General features: G+C 45.6%; 1 protein-coding gene across 2 annotated transcripts in view; it reads right to left on the bottom strand.

Moving 5' to 3' along the window:
* TOX2 (TOX high mobility group box family member 2) overlaps positions 1-16,101 on the bottom strand; it is a 131,261-nt gene that overhangs the window by 42,083 nt on the left and 73,077 nt on the right. For both annotated transcript variants that reach the window (XM_067708196.1, XM_067708197.1), the window contains exon 3: positions 3,965-4,210. In XM_067708196.1, the coding sequence (XP_067564297.1) occupies positions 3,965-4,210 (246 nt within the window). The remainder of the gene's footprint in view (positions 1-3,964; positions 4,211-16,101) is intronic.

The raw sequence follows: 16,101 nt of genomic DNA, 5'->3' as shown, positions 1-16,101 counted from the left end.
TAGTGTCAGGTCATCACTTCCTTTAGGAAGCAATAACCCCACATCTGAGCCAGCTGCCTCTTCTAGGGGGACAGAGCAACATGCACTGATGCTATCAGAGCATTTACTGCATTTTCGAAAATGGGCTCTTCACCTGTCTCTCCACCTGCACCAGGAGTTCCTCAAGGGCATTTTGTAGATCCAGAGTTCAGAACAATGCCTGGTACCTAGCTGGCTCTCAATCAAGGCTGATCGCTGTGGTTAAGTCCAAAAATGGCCTCTTCAAGACATCAGATTCTAATCCCTGGAACCTGTAAATGGCACTGTATTTGGAAAAAAGAGTCTTTGCAGATGTGATTAAGTTAAGGCTCTTGGGATGGGGAGATGATCCTAGATTATTCCTAAATGCCCTAAGTACTTAACCATCCTTATAAGAAAGGCAGAGGGAGATTTCACTGACAGAAGAGAAGGCGATGTGATGACAGGCAGAGATTGGAGTGAGGCAGCCACAAGCCAAGGACAGCTGGCTATCACAAGAGGCCAGGAGAAGTATGGGATGGATTCTTTCCCAGAGTCCCTGAAGGAAGGTCACTCCTCCTGACACCTTGATCTTGGTCCAATGATACAGATTTTGGACCTCCATCTTCCAGAGCTGTGAGAGAATAAATTTCCGGTGTTTTTTTTTTGTGGCACGCGGGCCTCTCACTGTTGTGGCCTCTCCCGTTGCAGAGCAACAGGCTCCGGACGCGCAGGCTCAGCGGCCATGGCTCACGGGCCCAGCTGCTCCGCGGCATGTGGGATCCTCCCGGACCGGGGCACGAACCCGCGTCCCCTGTACCGGCAGGCGGACTCTCAACCACTGCGCCACCAGGGAAGCCCAATTTCCGTTGTTTTTAAGCCGCCGAGTTTGTGACAATTGCTAGAGCAGCCACAGGAAACTAATACAATCACCTACCTGCTCTGAGCCGCCATTTCCTCACTGCAGTCGTTCCTGTCTCACTCGGAACTTGGGAGCATTACGTGGGAAAATGTTTGTAAAGCCTCCTGCACAATGCTTAACATCTAGAGGGTGCTGACACAAATTCCAGCATCACCCACATAGCAGCACATCCATACACACAGACACACACCTTCAAGCTTCAGCTCAGACACATTTAAAACAATTGTCTTCAAGGGTGCTTTGTCCCTCTTTGCCATATAGTCCCAATGGATGGACACGTTCTTATTTGGTTTCCTACTTGGTCCGGCAGCCTTCCCCTAGGGAAAATAGTTTGGCTTATCTTTCATTTCATAACAAGGGAATATAAAACCCAGTGAACCCTTGAAAACTCTCACTAATGGAAGAATTAAAGCTATCTGAATTTGTGAAGCATCTTAAACATGCACTAGTTTTTAAAGAAATCTGGAAAGTGGCTACAAAGTACCTATTTGGACTGAGCCCAACAAAAGCATTTTCTAGGAGGAAGGATGGGGGGGGGTCATCTCTGATAAACAGATAATATCCTTTGTAATTATCAGAGCTATTATAACCAGGTGGCCCTACCAAGGTACCTGTGAGTACCTGCAGTCTGTTCCTTTAGGTAAATGAGACTAATGGGAAAACACTGCCATTGGGTTACAGTGGGAATTCATTTTTATGACTAATAATAACAATAGCAAACATTCCCTGATTGTTTACTCTCTGCCAGACATTTGTTAAGACTTTACATACATTATCTCAGATACACGTCACTGCAAGAAAAGAGGACTGAAGCTCAGGATGTGGGACCAGGATTAATACGGGTCCGTGGGATGCCGGAGCCCATGCATTTATCACTAGCCCACACTGTCTCCACTGACCACCAGCATCCCAGACCAGTGACACTGTGGACCAGAACTGCAGCTAGACGCACCCCTTATCCACGGCCCTCCCCAGGGCACACACCAGAGACGTCTGCAGGGCCCCGCCCCTGCCTCTGTTACCATAAATCCCGAACCAGGACGGTCTGGAATTGTGAGGTTTTTGTTAGGAAATTAGCTGGGCAAGCAGCTAAGGTAAAAGCGTTGTAACAAAGTGGAATTAAAACCACATGGCTGTGGAATCCGCAGGTCTAGAGAGGGAAGGGGAAGCGGAGAACCTGCATTATTGATGGGCTCGTTCCTCAACAAATGGAGCATCAATTTCCATTGAGCACTTTAGTCAGACCCTGAACAATATAAAATGTGGGGCTTGAGTTGGCTTCCTCCCTCCCTCCCTCTTTCCTTCTCTCCTTTTACGTCTCACTAGCTTCGAGAAAACAAAAGTGACGCGGCTCTCAAAAGTATACATAGAGTACACCAGGATTTTTCCTTAAGCAAGGAGATTTGGCGGTAATAAGAGTAAACAATAAATAAATAAAATACAGTTAAGACTGTTAGACGATAAACTGTACACCTGAAGGTCCCAGGCATCTGCTAGAATTGGGCCACACATCTGGCCATGACCTCTGAGCAGCCTCTGCAGAGATAAACATGATCCATCCAACATCATGTGATTCTGACGGGAAATCAATTTAGTGGCCCCTCCTCCCCTCCATAGGTGTGTTTGTGACAAAATCAAGGACTTGCTTCCTCCTGGACACAGTGGTGGGTCCAGCCACGCTGTCATGGTCCTCCCTGGAAGACCCAAACTGTCCCCTGCCAGAGACATCAGGGAAGATGTTGGCTGCTGGAAGCCTTCATGCCTGCTACGCAGATGACACTAACGATACTGCTGGAGTTCCTGGATCCAGCTATGCCTGAAACCCTTTGTCCACCCCTGGATGTTTCAGTCTTTTTTTCTGCATCAGCTCATTTGAGTTTGATTACTGTCACTTAGGAATGAACTTAAGGGTTGTGACTAGCTGTGAAGGAAAAAGCAAAAATAAACACACATCACAGTCATTCAGGAGAAGTACTAGAATTCCCTTAAGGAGATTTTCCCATTGTACAAAAAAATCTCTGCTGATCTTCTGTAGGTCTTGATTGTCAAAGCAACCATCCATGCTGAAGAATCATACATTTCCTCAGCATGGTATTCAGGATCTTCATGATCAGGCCCTGCTAGTTGTCACTCCTCTCTCCCTGTATAGCTCCATGTCCTTTCTCTCCAGCCCAATAAAAAGAATGACCTACATGCCACCCCTAAGCACAGCATGAGGCTCCTGCCTCTTGCTTTTGTACATGCTGTTCCCTCAGCCTGCAAGGTCCTTCCCTTCCCTGGTCTGCCTGCCAAATTCCCACACATCCTCAAAACTCTAAGTCAGTAATCACCCTCTTCCCTGCTAGCTGAAGCAATACGATATTTTAAAAATAATCTGATTCTATTTATATGAAATGTGCATAACAGGCAACTATATAGTAGATCAGTGGTTGCCTAGGGCTAGATGATGGGGGAATTTGGGGATGATGGTTAAAGGGTATAACGTTTCTTTTGGGGGTGATGAAAAGGTACTAAAATAGAGTGTGTTGATGGTCACACAACTCTGTGAATATTCTAAAAGCTACCGAACCATATACTTCAAATAGGTGAATTGTATAGTAGGTGAATTATATTTCAATAATAAAGACTTTTTTTTTTTTTGGCCACACCAAGCAGCTTGTGGGATTCTTAGTTCCCTGACCAGGAATCGAACCCAGGGCCCCTGAAGCAGAAGCACAGAGTCCTAACAGTTGGACCGCCAGGGAAGTCCCCCTCAATAAAGTCTTTAAAAAATAAAAATAAAGATGAGACTATACTATTAAAAAAATAATAAAACAAATAATACCGAGATATTATAAACTCAGCTTCAGAAATAAGTAGTGTGAGGACATAAATTTCCCTCCATGCCCACCCCCAATATTCTGCAGACCCCCATGCAAGTAACCAACTGAGCCCAGACCCTGCCCATGAGCAGAGGGTCCTCAGCAAGGCACTGACATTCTGCTCCCCATCAACTCCCTTTCCTGCTGTAACCAGCAGGAACCGTGGCAGGTAAAAGGGACTCACCGTGGGCAGCTGGCCCGATAGCAGGTGGCTGTCCTGGGCCAGCATGTTGGACACCATGATGGCTGGGAGGTCCATGGCCTGGTAGGAGTAAGCAGGGAGCAGCCCGTTGGGCGTGAGGCCGTGGCACAGTGAGTGGTAGCCGGCTTCGTGGTCCCCCAGGTGCAGGAGGGATGGCTCAGGGAGGTTGGGAGGTGTTATTGGGGGGATCTCATAGTCTTCGTTGCTCTCGTTCTGGCTGTTGTAGGTCTAAAACATCAAAAGGGCATGTTGTTGAGGGTCAATGTCTTACAGCTGCAGAACAGGTTTGACAGCACCAAAAATAGCAACAATGATAACCCCTTGGCAAAGGAGAGAGGGGATGATCCCTCTGCAAGGCACACAGTCAAGATGGCCCAGTCAGACTCCTGACCCATCCCCAAATGGGTGCTTCCTCCTACTGTACAGCCTGTATACAGAAACCTGCCCTCCTGGAGAATGGGGTCAGCTCCTGTTCACCTGTTCTTCTCTGTTTTCCCACCAGATCTGGCCCCTGCAGCCCACCATGAATCCATCTGTCCACACCCACCCATTTTACAGATGGAAAAACTCAGGTCCAAGAGGAAAGCGGCCCTTGCAGGGCCAGTAGAAGAGCTGGGAGTGGAGCTGAAGTATCCTGACTCCCTGCTCCATGGTCTTCCAGGGCAGCTGGGCGACCTTCTCTTATATGTTCCCAACTGGGTCCTCTCTTGGTCTTTCTCATCTTGGTAAACGGTAAAAACATTCCCCCAGGAGCACAAGCTACGAGCCACACTGGACACCTTCCTTTCCAAACATTATTTGTTCCTTTTTCCCATCTCACTGCACTGACCAGGAAGCTCCATTACAATGCTGAATAGAAATGGTAAGAGTGGACACCCTTGCTTTTTTCCTTATCTTAAGTAGCCCAATATTTTTACCACTAAGCATGATTTGCCATAGGTTCTTACAGGTATTTTATAACAGGTTAAGGGCATTCCTTTTTCTTTCAATCATGCATCAAATTTTAATTTTATTGAATTCCTTGTCCCTGCATCGACTGAAAGTCTCAAGTGACTTTTTCCTTGAATTCAGTTAATACGGTAAATTGCTACACTCGGTTTTTCTAATGTGAAAACAACCCTGCATTTCTGGAATAGACCCTACTTGGTCACTTTATGCATGATTAGATTTTGATTGCTGATATTCTGTTTAGGATTTTGGCATCTAGTTCACGAGTAAGATGGGCCTATGATTTTCCTTTTTCATACTGACTTTGTTGGGTTTTAGTACCAAGGTTATGTTAGCCTGGGGAATCATTCCTCCTCTTCTGTGCTCTGAGAGCGATTAGACCTAGGAGAAGAGTTATGTGTGAACTGCAAGACGGATCCAAGAAAACATGAAGGAGAAGTTTCAAGGTATAGAGGACAAAGTGAGGGTGTCTAATGGACATCTGTTCAATCAGCCTTCTGGAGGGAGAACAGTGAGAATGGGGCAGAGGAATAACTGAAGAGATAATGGTTGGGAATATTCCAGATGAAGGACACCAAAGGTCCTGGTGAATATGATAGTAAATCTTACAACAGTCATAAAATATAATGTGTAGAGAAGGAAAAAAACATGAAACCACAACAGCATACGAGAAATAAATCTTCTAACATCCTTATATTCTTTGGTAAATTAAGTATGTGTATTAAAATAGCTAGGGCAGTTGAAGCCCATTACAATATCTGGGTCTTGGTGGGTAGGCTCTCAGTAAATATTTGTTGGATGAGGTCACTGAGGGGGTGGGGATGGGTAGGATTCGAGTGGAGTTATGGTGGGAAGAAGGCCCACATGGTCTCTAAAACACCTGCTTGTTGTTAACGCCTCTCTTCTCGGGCATCTGTGAACCTCACCACAATTCCTGGGGAAGAGCCCTAGACTGCCCTTTATAGCCACAGAAACAGGCTCCGAGAGGGTAGTGCCTAGCCACACTCATGCCCCTACCTTGGACCCAGAGCCTAAGCCACCTCTTGCTTCCTGGCTCCCTCTGCAGGGATCCTGTGAGATTATTTCACGGGTAGGCAAACAGCAGGCCAGGAAGCAGTGACCTTGCTGGTGGCAAAGGGCATCCGGAGCCATCAGGAATAGGATCCAGTCTTCTGACCCCAAGATCTGGCTCCTTCCTACCACATGAAGTTGCTTCCGAGAGCTGGTCCAAGCTGGACCGTCCCCTGCCTAGTTGCTCTATATGCATACAACCAAAGTTATATATCTCGTACTGCATGATCTTAGCCTGTCATTGCTCTCTCTCAGCTCAGTTTCCACACTCGCACAAAGGGGGACAGGGGATGGGCTCATCCACCTTTCAAGCTCCATGGCTAAGTATACACATCAGCTGTTCTATCGATATCCATGGGATTTCAATCCAATTTGATGGGAGTCCCCCAGCTGGTGCCTGGGAGTAACAGAAGGACCAGGAGAGGGCCCAAGGAAGATCCCGTTTCTCCTGATCAAGCTTGACACATAGGTGGAAACCATGTCCTGGTAGGTCTCAGCTCTACCATAAACAATTTCCTTGAGCAGTTTTTTCAATCAGGGAATATAAATATCTAACATTTATTGAGTATATAGTATGTGCCAGGTGTGAGCGCTTTACAAAAGTTTAATGCATTTAATTCTCACAACATCGTTGTGAAGGAGGTTCTGTTATTATACAGCCATTTTATGGATAGAGACACTAAGGCACAGCGAGGGGAATTCACCTGCGAAAGTCACACAGTTAGAAAAAGGTCTCACTCCCTCCTCCCCTAATTTACACTGTCTGCAAAGGAAGGCAACGCTTTCTAGTCTGTGACTTGGACCCTGAGACTCTGGGTCCTAACAATCCTGAGAGGCAGTGCCGATCAAGGCCAAACTGAGGGCTTGGGCACCAAGAAACAGGCTTTGGTCCAGCCTTGTTATTGATGAGCTTGGGAAAGTAACTCCTCCCACTAAAAGGTGAAGATCAAAAGCCCGTTTTCTTACACAGGACCCCAATCCAATGCTCTCCCTTACTGTCTCTTACCCAGAATATAGCCCCCATTGCTAGTTACTGATCACCCAATATATGGTGGCTGTTTTATGTGCACATCATCTCTAATTATTTTTTCTCCGTAATCTCCTAGGTGTGTAACAAATGGTATGTGTCTCTAATAGCCCAGCTGTGTCTACAGTGACCTCCTATGTCTCCTTAATTACAAGTGTGTGTCACCTATGATCTCCCTAATTCCCCAAGTGTGTCTAAACTGACCTGGGACATCCCTCAAATTCCCCAGGGAGGTCTACCTTGATGTGGGTGTCTCCCTAATTCCCCAGGTAGGCCTGCCCTGAACTATTTCTCTTCCAGCTTTATTAAGATGTAATTGACATATAAATCTCAAATTGTTAAACGCATCCTGTATTTATCCTCATTCACAGGTCAAAAAATAATCCCCATTCACATGTCAATGTAATTGACATGTAAATCTCTAATTGTTAAACGCATCCTGTATTTATCCCCATTCACAGATCAAAAAAATCAAGATCTAGAGGCTTCGCCCAGGTTACAACTAGGAGGTAACTGGGTCTGATCCGTATCTTCTCGTATTGCTGTGGCAGTAGCAACCTCTTTAAGGACCCTCCAAGCATCAGTCTCCCCCTCTGAGTCTATGTCCACTCTGCTCCCAGTGCCCATTCCTCAAATAAAGACCTTCTGAACACTCCCTGCCTAAACACTAGTATGTCTCTACTGAAAAAGAGACAGAAAGAAAGAGGTCCCTCCAAACATCTTAACATGGTCCCCAAGGGTGATGAAAATGCTTCAGATTGTATTTTGATGCATTTTGGTGCATATATGCAGGTGTTAATGTAACTTCACCTTTACGTGCCTCTCTTCCAAGACAAGATACCCAAAGGTCAAATGGTATAATTTTGTGGTTAAGGATATGAATGGTACATAATTTGGTGAAGGGAGATGGATTGCTCTAGGGAGCAGAGAGGGGAAGGGGGAGAAATACCCCCAAGAAATCAGAAATGGCTGGAGAGAAAGCACTCTGTACCCTTCTATGCCTGGTGCCTCGCTAGTAAACCCCCCACCTCTGATGTGAATGCAACCATCCACCCCGTCTGCACCCTCACCAAGACAGCTGAGCAAGGCTCTGGCCAAATTTCACCAGAAATCACGCTCACCAGCTCTGCGCGGGATCTTCGTGCTGCTGGGAACCGCTCCCTCCCACCTTGTTAATCTCCACGATGATTCTCCCCAGAGTAGTCCTCTAACTCCCTTTCTGCCCCTTTGCAGATGACCAGTCACCTTCTACTTCATTCACAGGGAAAACAGAAAATAGCTTCCAAAATGTCCTGACACCAGAACCACAAACCTGCCCATCTGGCACCAACTTGCCTCCTGTTTTGATGCCAGAAGAGCCATCCCTACTTCTTCCGAAGGCCAATCTCCCTACGTGTGTATGAATGGTCCTACCCCGTCCTTTCTCCCTCTGCCCCAAGGACCTTGGTCATTCCATTAACCGTTCTTGTTCCTGGCTCTTCGGCCTCCCCTCCCTGCTGGACTGACACAGGCTCAACTCTCTGGTCTTACACACCCCCCCATCCCTCTGCAGCTGCCACCATCTCTCCTCCGGTCCACACCCATCTTCTGGAAAGGGCTGTCCTCACCCATTGGCTCCCCTCCCTTGTCTCCCATTCACTCCATAGCCCACTGCAACCTGCATTCTCTTCCCTCCATGCCCTCACCAACCAGTGAGCTCCATGGCACCAGATCCAACTGGCTTTCTTTTCCAGCCACGTCTCATCTGTCCCCTCAGCAGTGACAGTCCAACGAATCCCTTTCCTTCATCTTGCAAACATCCCTCCTTTAGCCTCCAGGACCTCGTGCTTTCAGTTATCTGCCCACCTCCTTGCTTCTCTGTCTCCAGTGTCAGCTCCTTCTCTGCCAGCCACGTTGGAGTTTCTTGGGTTCAGTCCTGAGCGTTCTGCTCTTCCTGCCCTACACCTTCTCCCCAGGTGGACCTCACACAGTCTCAGTTTCAACTTCCATCTTGATGCCGCATTTCCACCTCCAATTTTGGTCACTCATCTGAGTTCCAGATCTGAGCATCTAAATGCCTACTCAACGCTCCCACTTGATGTCTCACAAGCATCTCAAAGTGAACACGTGCAAAGCTGCAATCACGATGCCCCTTCCCCCAACCTGCACCTGTGTCTCCCTCATCCTCCACCCAGTTAATAAAGCCACGAACTGGGGGCTTACCTTCAGTCACCCCTCAAGTCCAATGAAACTCCTCTGAAATATCTTTTAAACCTATCCGTTTCTCTCCATTCACACTATCTTGGTCCAGGCCACCAGCATCTCTTACCTGGGGAACCACAACAGCTTCCTTACTGGTCTCCCATAGCCCACTCTTGTCCCCACCAATCCATTCCCTTCATGCAGCCAAACGGGTCTCTTGAAAGATGATCATCTCACCACATAACTCCCACGCTTACAAGGCTTTGACGGCTCCCCTCTGTCCTAGGATAAAGTCCATAGAACCAAACATGGCTTGTAAGTCTTCACCTGGCCTGGCTCCCATCACCCTTCTAGCCACAGGCACCTTTCCTGCCTCCAGGCCCTCACACAGTCTGTTCCTTCTGCTAGAATGCTGTGCCCGTCACTCGCTCTTCCTTCATCTGGCCCATTCCTACTCATCCCTCCGCCACAGGTTTGGTTTAAATGTCTTCCCTGACACTCTCTAGAGTGTCACACACCCTGCATTTCTTCTTGGAAGTACTCATCAGATTTGTAGCTAACTTCTTGTATAATTATGTGTTTAATGTTTAATGTGAGTTCTGCCGGGACAGCCCTTATATGTCCTGTTTTCCAGCAACTGGCACAAAGTCAGAGCTAAATAATTAGCTGGATGGGTGAATGAGCCAGGTCCTACGGCAGGTGCCATAAGCATGCATCTCACTCGACCTTCGTGACTGCGCTGGAGGTGGCCATTACGCTGCTATGTAGCAGTAGCCATTAGGTATGTAGCCATTACTGCTGCTACAGGAGGCAGTACAGTGTAAGTGGTCCAGTGCCTTGAATTCTGGCTCTGCCACATACTAGCTGTGTGGCTTTGGGCAGGTTACTTAACCTCCCTGTGCCCCAGTTTCCTCGTATGTGAAAAGAAGGTAATAACAGTATATACTGTAGGGCTTCTGCAAAGAGTAAATGAATCAACATGCGTAAATTGCTCAGGACACCTCCTGGCACAGAGCCAGCCTGCTCCGTGACGGTTGTTATTGCTGTTGTTATTGTCCTTGCCAGGAGTTTCAGAGACATTAAGGAACTTCCCCAAGGACACAGGACAAGTAGACAGCAGCTCACCCACTCGGTATCCTCACTGTTTTGCCCACCGTGAATGTTCCTAACTCCTCACACCACAGGTCTGTGCAGCACAGGGTGATGTCTGGCTTCAGCCTGACCACCGAGATGGGTGAGGGGCTGACTGCCTTTAGATGGCACTCAGCCACAGGTATCATATCATCCCGGAAAGCAGAGTCCCAGGAAGCCTTCCCCAGACCCTCCCACAGCAACTCCCCTCCTCTCATTCCCCCTCCACAGCCTCATCTGTGCTCCCCATGGCATCCTTATTGCCTGCAATGATTTGCGACTCTTTCCTTCCCTTTAGCTTGTGTCCCCTCCCCACAGACTCCACGGGGGCAGGGGTTAAGGCTGTCTTGTCACCAACGCCTAGCACACAGTAGGTGCTCAATTAGAATGTGATGAATGAGCACATGAAATGGGAGGACGCACCAGGCTTTGGGTTTAGACTTTACCTGGGGGTTTCCATATCTGCCCCTCCCAACAGACTGGAAGTCCCTCAGTCACCCGCTGTTCATGTCTGTGGACTGTCACCTTCCTCTCTACTCCCTGCACCCACAACAGGTGCTGTCACATGGCATGTGACAGTAAATGCCAAATGATTGCACGAGTCCATGCCTTTCATTTAAAAAACCAAAACCTTAACACACTGGAACCAGCCCAAATGACCAGAAGCCTTTTCCAAAAATAAGCATATGTTGCATCAAAATATTGGAATCACACAATTATGACAATTCACTTAAAGAGGCAATTAGCCCACTTAACAATAACTAAACGTGCAAACACGTACATGCCTCCTCTGAATGCAATTAAATCCTAAACGCGTGACACCTGAATACCACCCCAGCCTGCTATGGATTCATACTGTGTGCCAGTCTCTGGACCCAGTATTTCCACACGCATTCTCCATTTAATCCATATGAGCTCTGCATGGAAGCGACTGTTCTCTCCATTCGGCAGATGAAGAACATGAAGCTCAGAGAATGAAGGTGTCCCGAGTTATTCTTGGGGTAACAAGAATTATTGTTGGGATTCAAGCCCATGTCTTGTGACTCTGAATCCATCATTTTCCCACACTGGGTCAGAGACCTATTCAAGACTCATATTCCTCACTTCCTCTAAGTAAGAAATGAACCACTCAGTGATGCCTAATTTGCTCTCCAGCACGAGTGTCCTCATGAGAATATAGAAAGAGATGCCAAGTTGTAAGAGCTCTAGAAGCTAAAAAGATTAGCAAATCTTACAGGGAAACTTCTGTAAAGAGTTGTCTTTTCCTATCCACCCATCCTCTCTCAAACACATTCCAGGGACTTCCCTGGTGGTGCAGTGGTTAAGAATCCACCTGCAAATGCAGGGGACATGGGTTTGAGCCCTGGTCTGGGCAGATCCCACATGCCGCGGAGCAACTAAGCCCATGTACCACAACTACTGAGCCTGAGCTCTAGAGCCCACAAGCCACAACTACTGAGCCCGCATGCCGCAAGTAATGAAGCCTGCATGCCTAGAGCCCATGCTCCACAACAAGAGAAGCCACTGCAAGGAGAAGCCTGCGCACCACAACGAAGAGTAGCCCCCGCTCACCGCAACTAGAGAAAGCCCACACGCAGCAACGAAGACCCAACACAGCCAAAAAATAAATAAGTTAATTAATTAGTTTAAAAAAAAATGCATTCCAATCACATTTTCATCCCACCATCCACCAAAACTGTCTGGCAAGGTCGCCAGTGACCTCCATGTTACTAAGTCCAATGGTCAGATCTCAGTCCCAACTGTCCACGTTGACCTTCTCAGAAGCATTTGACACACTTGGCCACCCTCCTTCTCCTGGGAATAAATTTCTTCAAGTGATTCTAGGACACCACACATGTTGCTCTTCCTAAATCACAGGCCTTTTCTTCTCCATGTCCTTTGCTGGTTCCCATTCTTTCCCTCAACCTATTAATGATGTCACAGAGCTCAGATCCCAGACCTCTTCACTAAATACACTCAGTCCTTGAGGATTTCATCTAAACTCCTGGCTTTAAATACAATTTGTATGCTGCTGACACCCCAGATCATATCTCCAGACCAGACCTCTCTCCTGAACTACAGGTTCATAGAGCCCACTGTATTTGACACCCTTGTTTGGATTTTAATAGACATCTCAAATTTAACACGTCCAAAAGAGAACCTGTCAATCCATGGTTTTCTCCTCCTCAGCTGATGGCAAGTCCATCCTTCCAACTGCTCAGGCCAAATGCCTTGGAGCTATCCTTTGACACCTCTCTTTCTCTCATACCCTACACCAAATCAGTCAGGAAATCATATTCGCCCCACTTTCAGAACAGATACAAGATGGAACCTTTACGGTCCAAGCCACCATCCTCTTTACCCTGGATGAGTGCAGTAGTCTCCTACCTGGTTTCCCTGCCTCCGCCCTTGCTTTGGTCTATTCTCATTCAGAGACCAGAATTATCCTGTTAAAATGTGAGGTCATGTCATTCCTTTGCTCACCACCCTCCAGTGGCCCCCTTCTTACTCAATTATAACAGGGTCCTCAGCAATTCCATTCCTGGGCATATATCCAAAAAAGACAAAAACACTCATTCAAAAAGATACATGCACCCCAATGTTCATAGCAGCGTTATTTACAATTGTCAAGGTATGGAAGCAAACTAAGTGTCCATCAACAGATGAATGGATAAAGAAGACGTAGCACATGTGTGTGCATATACACACACACACACACACACACACACACACACACTACGGAATACAACTTGGCCATAAAAAGAATGAAATTTTGCCATTTGCAGCAACATGGATGGACTTGGAGGGCATTATGTTAAGTGAAATAAGTCAGACAGAAAAGGACAGACTGTATGGTATCACTTATATATGGAATCTAAAAATACAACAATCTAGTGTATATAACAAAAAAGACCCAGACGCACAGATACAGAGAAGAAACTAGTGGTTACCAGCGAGGAGAGGGAAGGTGGGGAGGGGGAGTATAGGGGTGGGAGTGGAAAAGGGTTATTATGGGATTATATGAAACCATGTGTGTGAAACTTGTGAAAATTGTGAAGCACTGTAGAGTTTAAAGAATCTTTCATTCAATAAAAAAAGAAGAGGGTCCTTATAATGGCTACATGGTCTACTCCCCCACTCCCACGTACATCCCTTTCAGCTTCCCGACATCACCTCCTAATATTCTCCTCGTTCATGCCAGTCTGGCCACACTAGGCATGATTCTGTCTCAGAGCCTTTGCACTGGCTGTTCCCTCTCTCTAGAATATTCTCGTCTTAAATATTCACTGAGCTCATTCCTTCACCCCTCAGGTCTTCACTCAAACCCCTGCTTCTCAATGAGGTTTAACCTCACTGCTCAATTTAAAGTCACAAACCATCAGCCACACTCTACTGTTTGTTTGTTTTTATCTCTTGTTACTTCCTAACATCCTGTATACTGGGTTGGCCAAAAAGTTCATTCAGGTTTTTCATAAGATGTTAAGGAAAAACCTGAACGAACTTTTGGCCGACTCAATATTTTATCAGTTTATTATGTATTACCTGTCTCATCCCACTAGACTATCAGCTCCACAGAGGAGGAGATTTTCACCTGTCTTGTTCACTGCTGTATCCCCAATTTCTTCAACAGTGCCTGGCATGTCATGAGTACTCATAAAGTATTTGATGAATGAATGAATGAATAAATAAACAAATGAACTACTCATCAAATGCCAGAAGAAAGAGTGGTAAGAAAATGAATGGACTGGCAAACCATGAAGATACCCCCTTCTAAGGAGAAGGCTTACTTTTGGCTCTGATCCAAGGGTAAGACACAGGTTGAATCAGTCCAGCACTCCTCCCTTCCTGGAAGTGGTGCATGAAAAACTGTTATCGACTGTCCTTTGTGGGGAGTGAGTGGGAGTGGGGAGGAAGAGGCAGTGAGGCAAACAACAGGGCTAGGAGGTAGGGCTTTACCAACACGTGACATCTACCATACAGATGTGTGTTAGGAGGCTGCTAGAATCACCTTATTTCTCAATTCGTCCATTTGTGCTTTTCTTTCCAAATCAACTAAATAATGAGAACTCAGAGCAAAGCAATATGGCTGGGGGAGAAGGGGCATCCAGGAGACTGGCAGGTTTCTCATGCACCAATTCTAGGAACGGAAGACTACTGGACTGGTCCAAATGACCTTTGTGGCTTGCGCTTGGGTCAGAGACGGGTGAGCCTTCTCCTGGAAGTCCTAGGAGGAAAGGTCTTAATTGAACATCAAAGCCAATGAGTCCTTGAGATAGGGGAATAAACAAGCAAGGGAGCAGCCTCTGGGCCTTGAGAAAGGGATGGAGAAGAAAGAATCTAAGAACATTCATTGGACCAGAAGCCTGTCACAGTGATAAGCTTATGTTCCATGAAATTATCAGAATAAACTCATTTGCTTACCACAATAAGTGAATCAAAAATTCAACCATAGGAAGTAACAAATATATATATATATATATATAGATAGATAGATAGATAGAGATATATTCTTTTAAATAACCCTTTCCGAAACAAATACTTAAAGCTCAAACCTAGAGAATGAAAAGAAAATCAAGAAAGGGATTCTAGAAGGAGTGGTGAGCTGAAAAACTACTACAACTATATTAATTCAAAATAGCTGTTGATACTACAATTTATATTAATTCAAAATGGCTGTTGATAAGGTGACTGCAGGATTCAATGTGACTATCTTATAAGGATTCCTAAAATAGAAGAGGTATAGGACAGAATTATAAAACTAAAAATGATCACAAACTAAAAATCAACAGGATTTTGCTAGAAGCTATGCCTTCCTTAAAGAAGACTCCAAATACTGATTAGTTATTTATAGTGTAAGGAAAATTTAAGTTTAAATATTTTGTTCTAATTTTTTACACGTATTGAGTTGAAGTCCACATAACACAAAATTAACACTTGCGTGGCATTTAGTACGTTCATGTTTTGTGAACACCACCTCTATCTAGTCCCAGAATATGTCTGTCATCCCCAAAGGAAACCCCATACTTATTAAGCAGTTTCTCCCTACTCCCCTGGTCCCAACCCCTGGTAATCACCGATCTGTGTTCTGTCTCTGTGGAGTCACCTATTCTGGATAGTTTCATATAAATGGAACCATACAATATGCGACCTTATGTGGCTTCTTTCACTCAGCATAATGTTTTTGAGGTTCATCCATAATGCAGCACATATCAGTAGTTCACTCCTTTTTTATGGCTGAATAATATTCCACTGTATGTATAAACCCAATTTGTTTATCCATTCATCCACTGATGGACATTTGGGCTGTTTCCACCTTTTAGCTACTGCGAATAGTGCTGCTATGAACAAGTTTGTGCATATATTTGTTGGAGTTCCTGTTTTCGATTTTTGGGGGTATATAGCTAGGAGTGGAGTTTCTGGGTCATGTGATAGTTTGATGTTTAATTTATTGAGGAACTGTCAAACTTTTTTCCACAGTGGCTGCACATTTTACATTTCCACCAGCAACGTCTGAAGGTTCCAATTTCTCCACATCCTTGCCGCCAACACTTACGTTGCATTATTTTTATTATAGCCATCCTAGTGAGTATGAAGTGGTATCTTATAGCAGTTTTGATTCGTATTTCCCTAATGACTAATGATGTTGAGTATATTTTCATGTGTTTTTTGCCATTTGCATATCTTCTTTGGAGAAATGTCTTGAAGTCTTTTGTCCATTTTTAAATTAGGTTTTCTTTCTGTTGCAGTGTTGTAAGTGCTC

This window comes from Pseudorca crassidens, chromosome 15 (genome assembly GCF_039906515.1).
Source record: "Pseudorca crassidens isolate mPseCra1 chromosome 15, mPseCra1.hap1, whole genome shotgun sequence".
In the NCBI taxonomy this organism is placed as follows: Eukaryota; Metazoa; Chordata; class Mammalia; order Artiodactyla; family Delphinidae; genus Pseudorca; species Pseudorca crassidens.
Note: the sequence above shows the minus strand (reverse complement) of the source record. Positions and strands in the feature narration are given on the sequence as shown.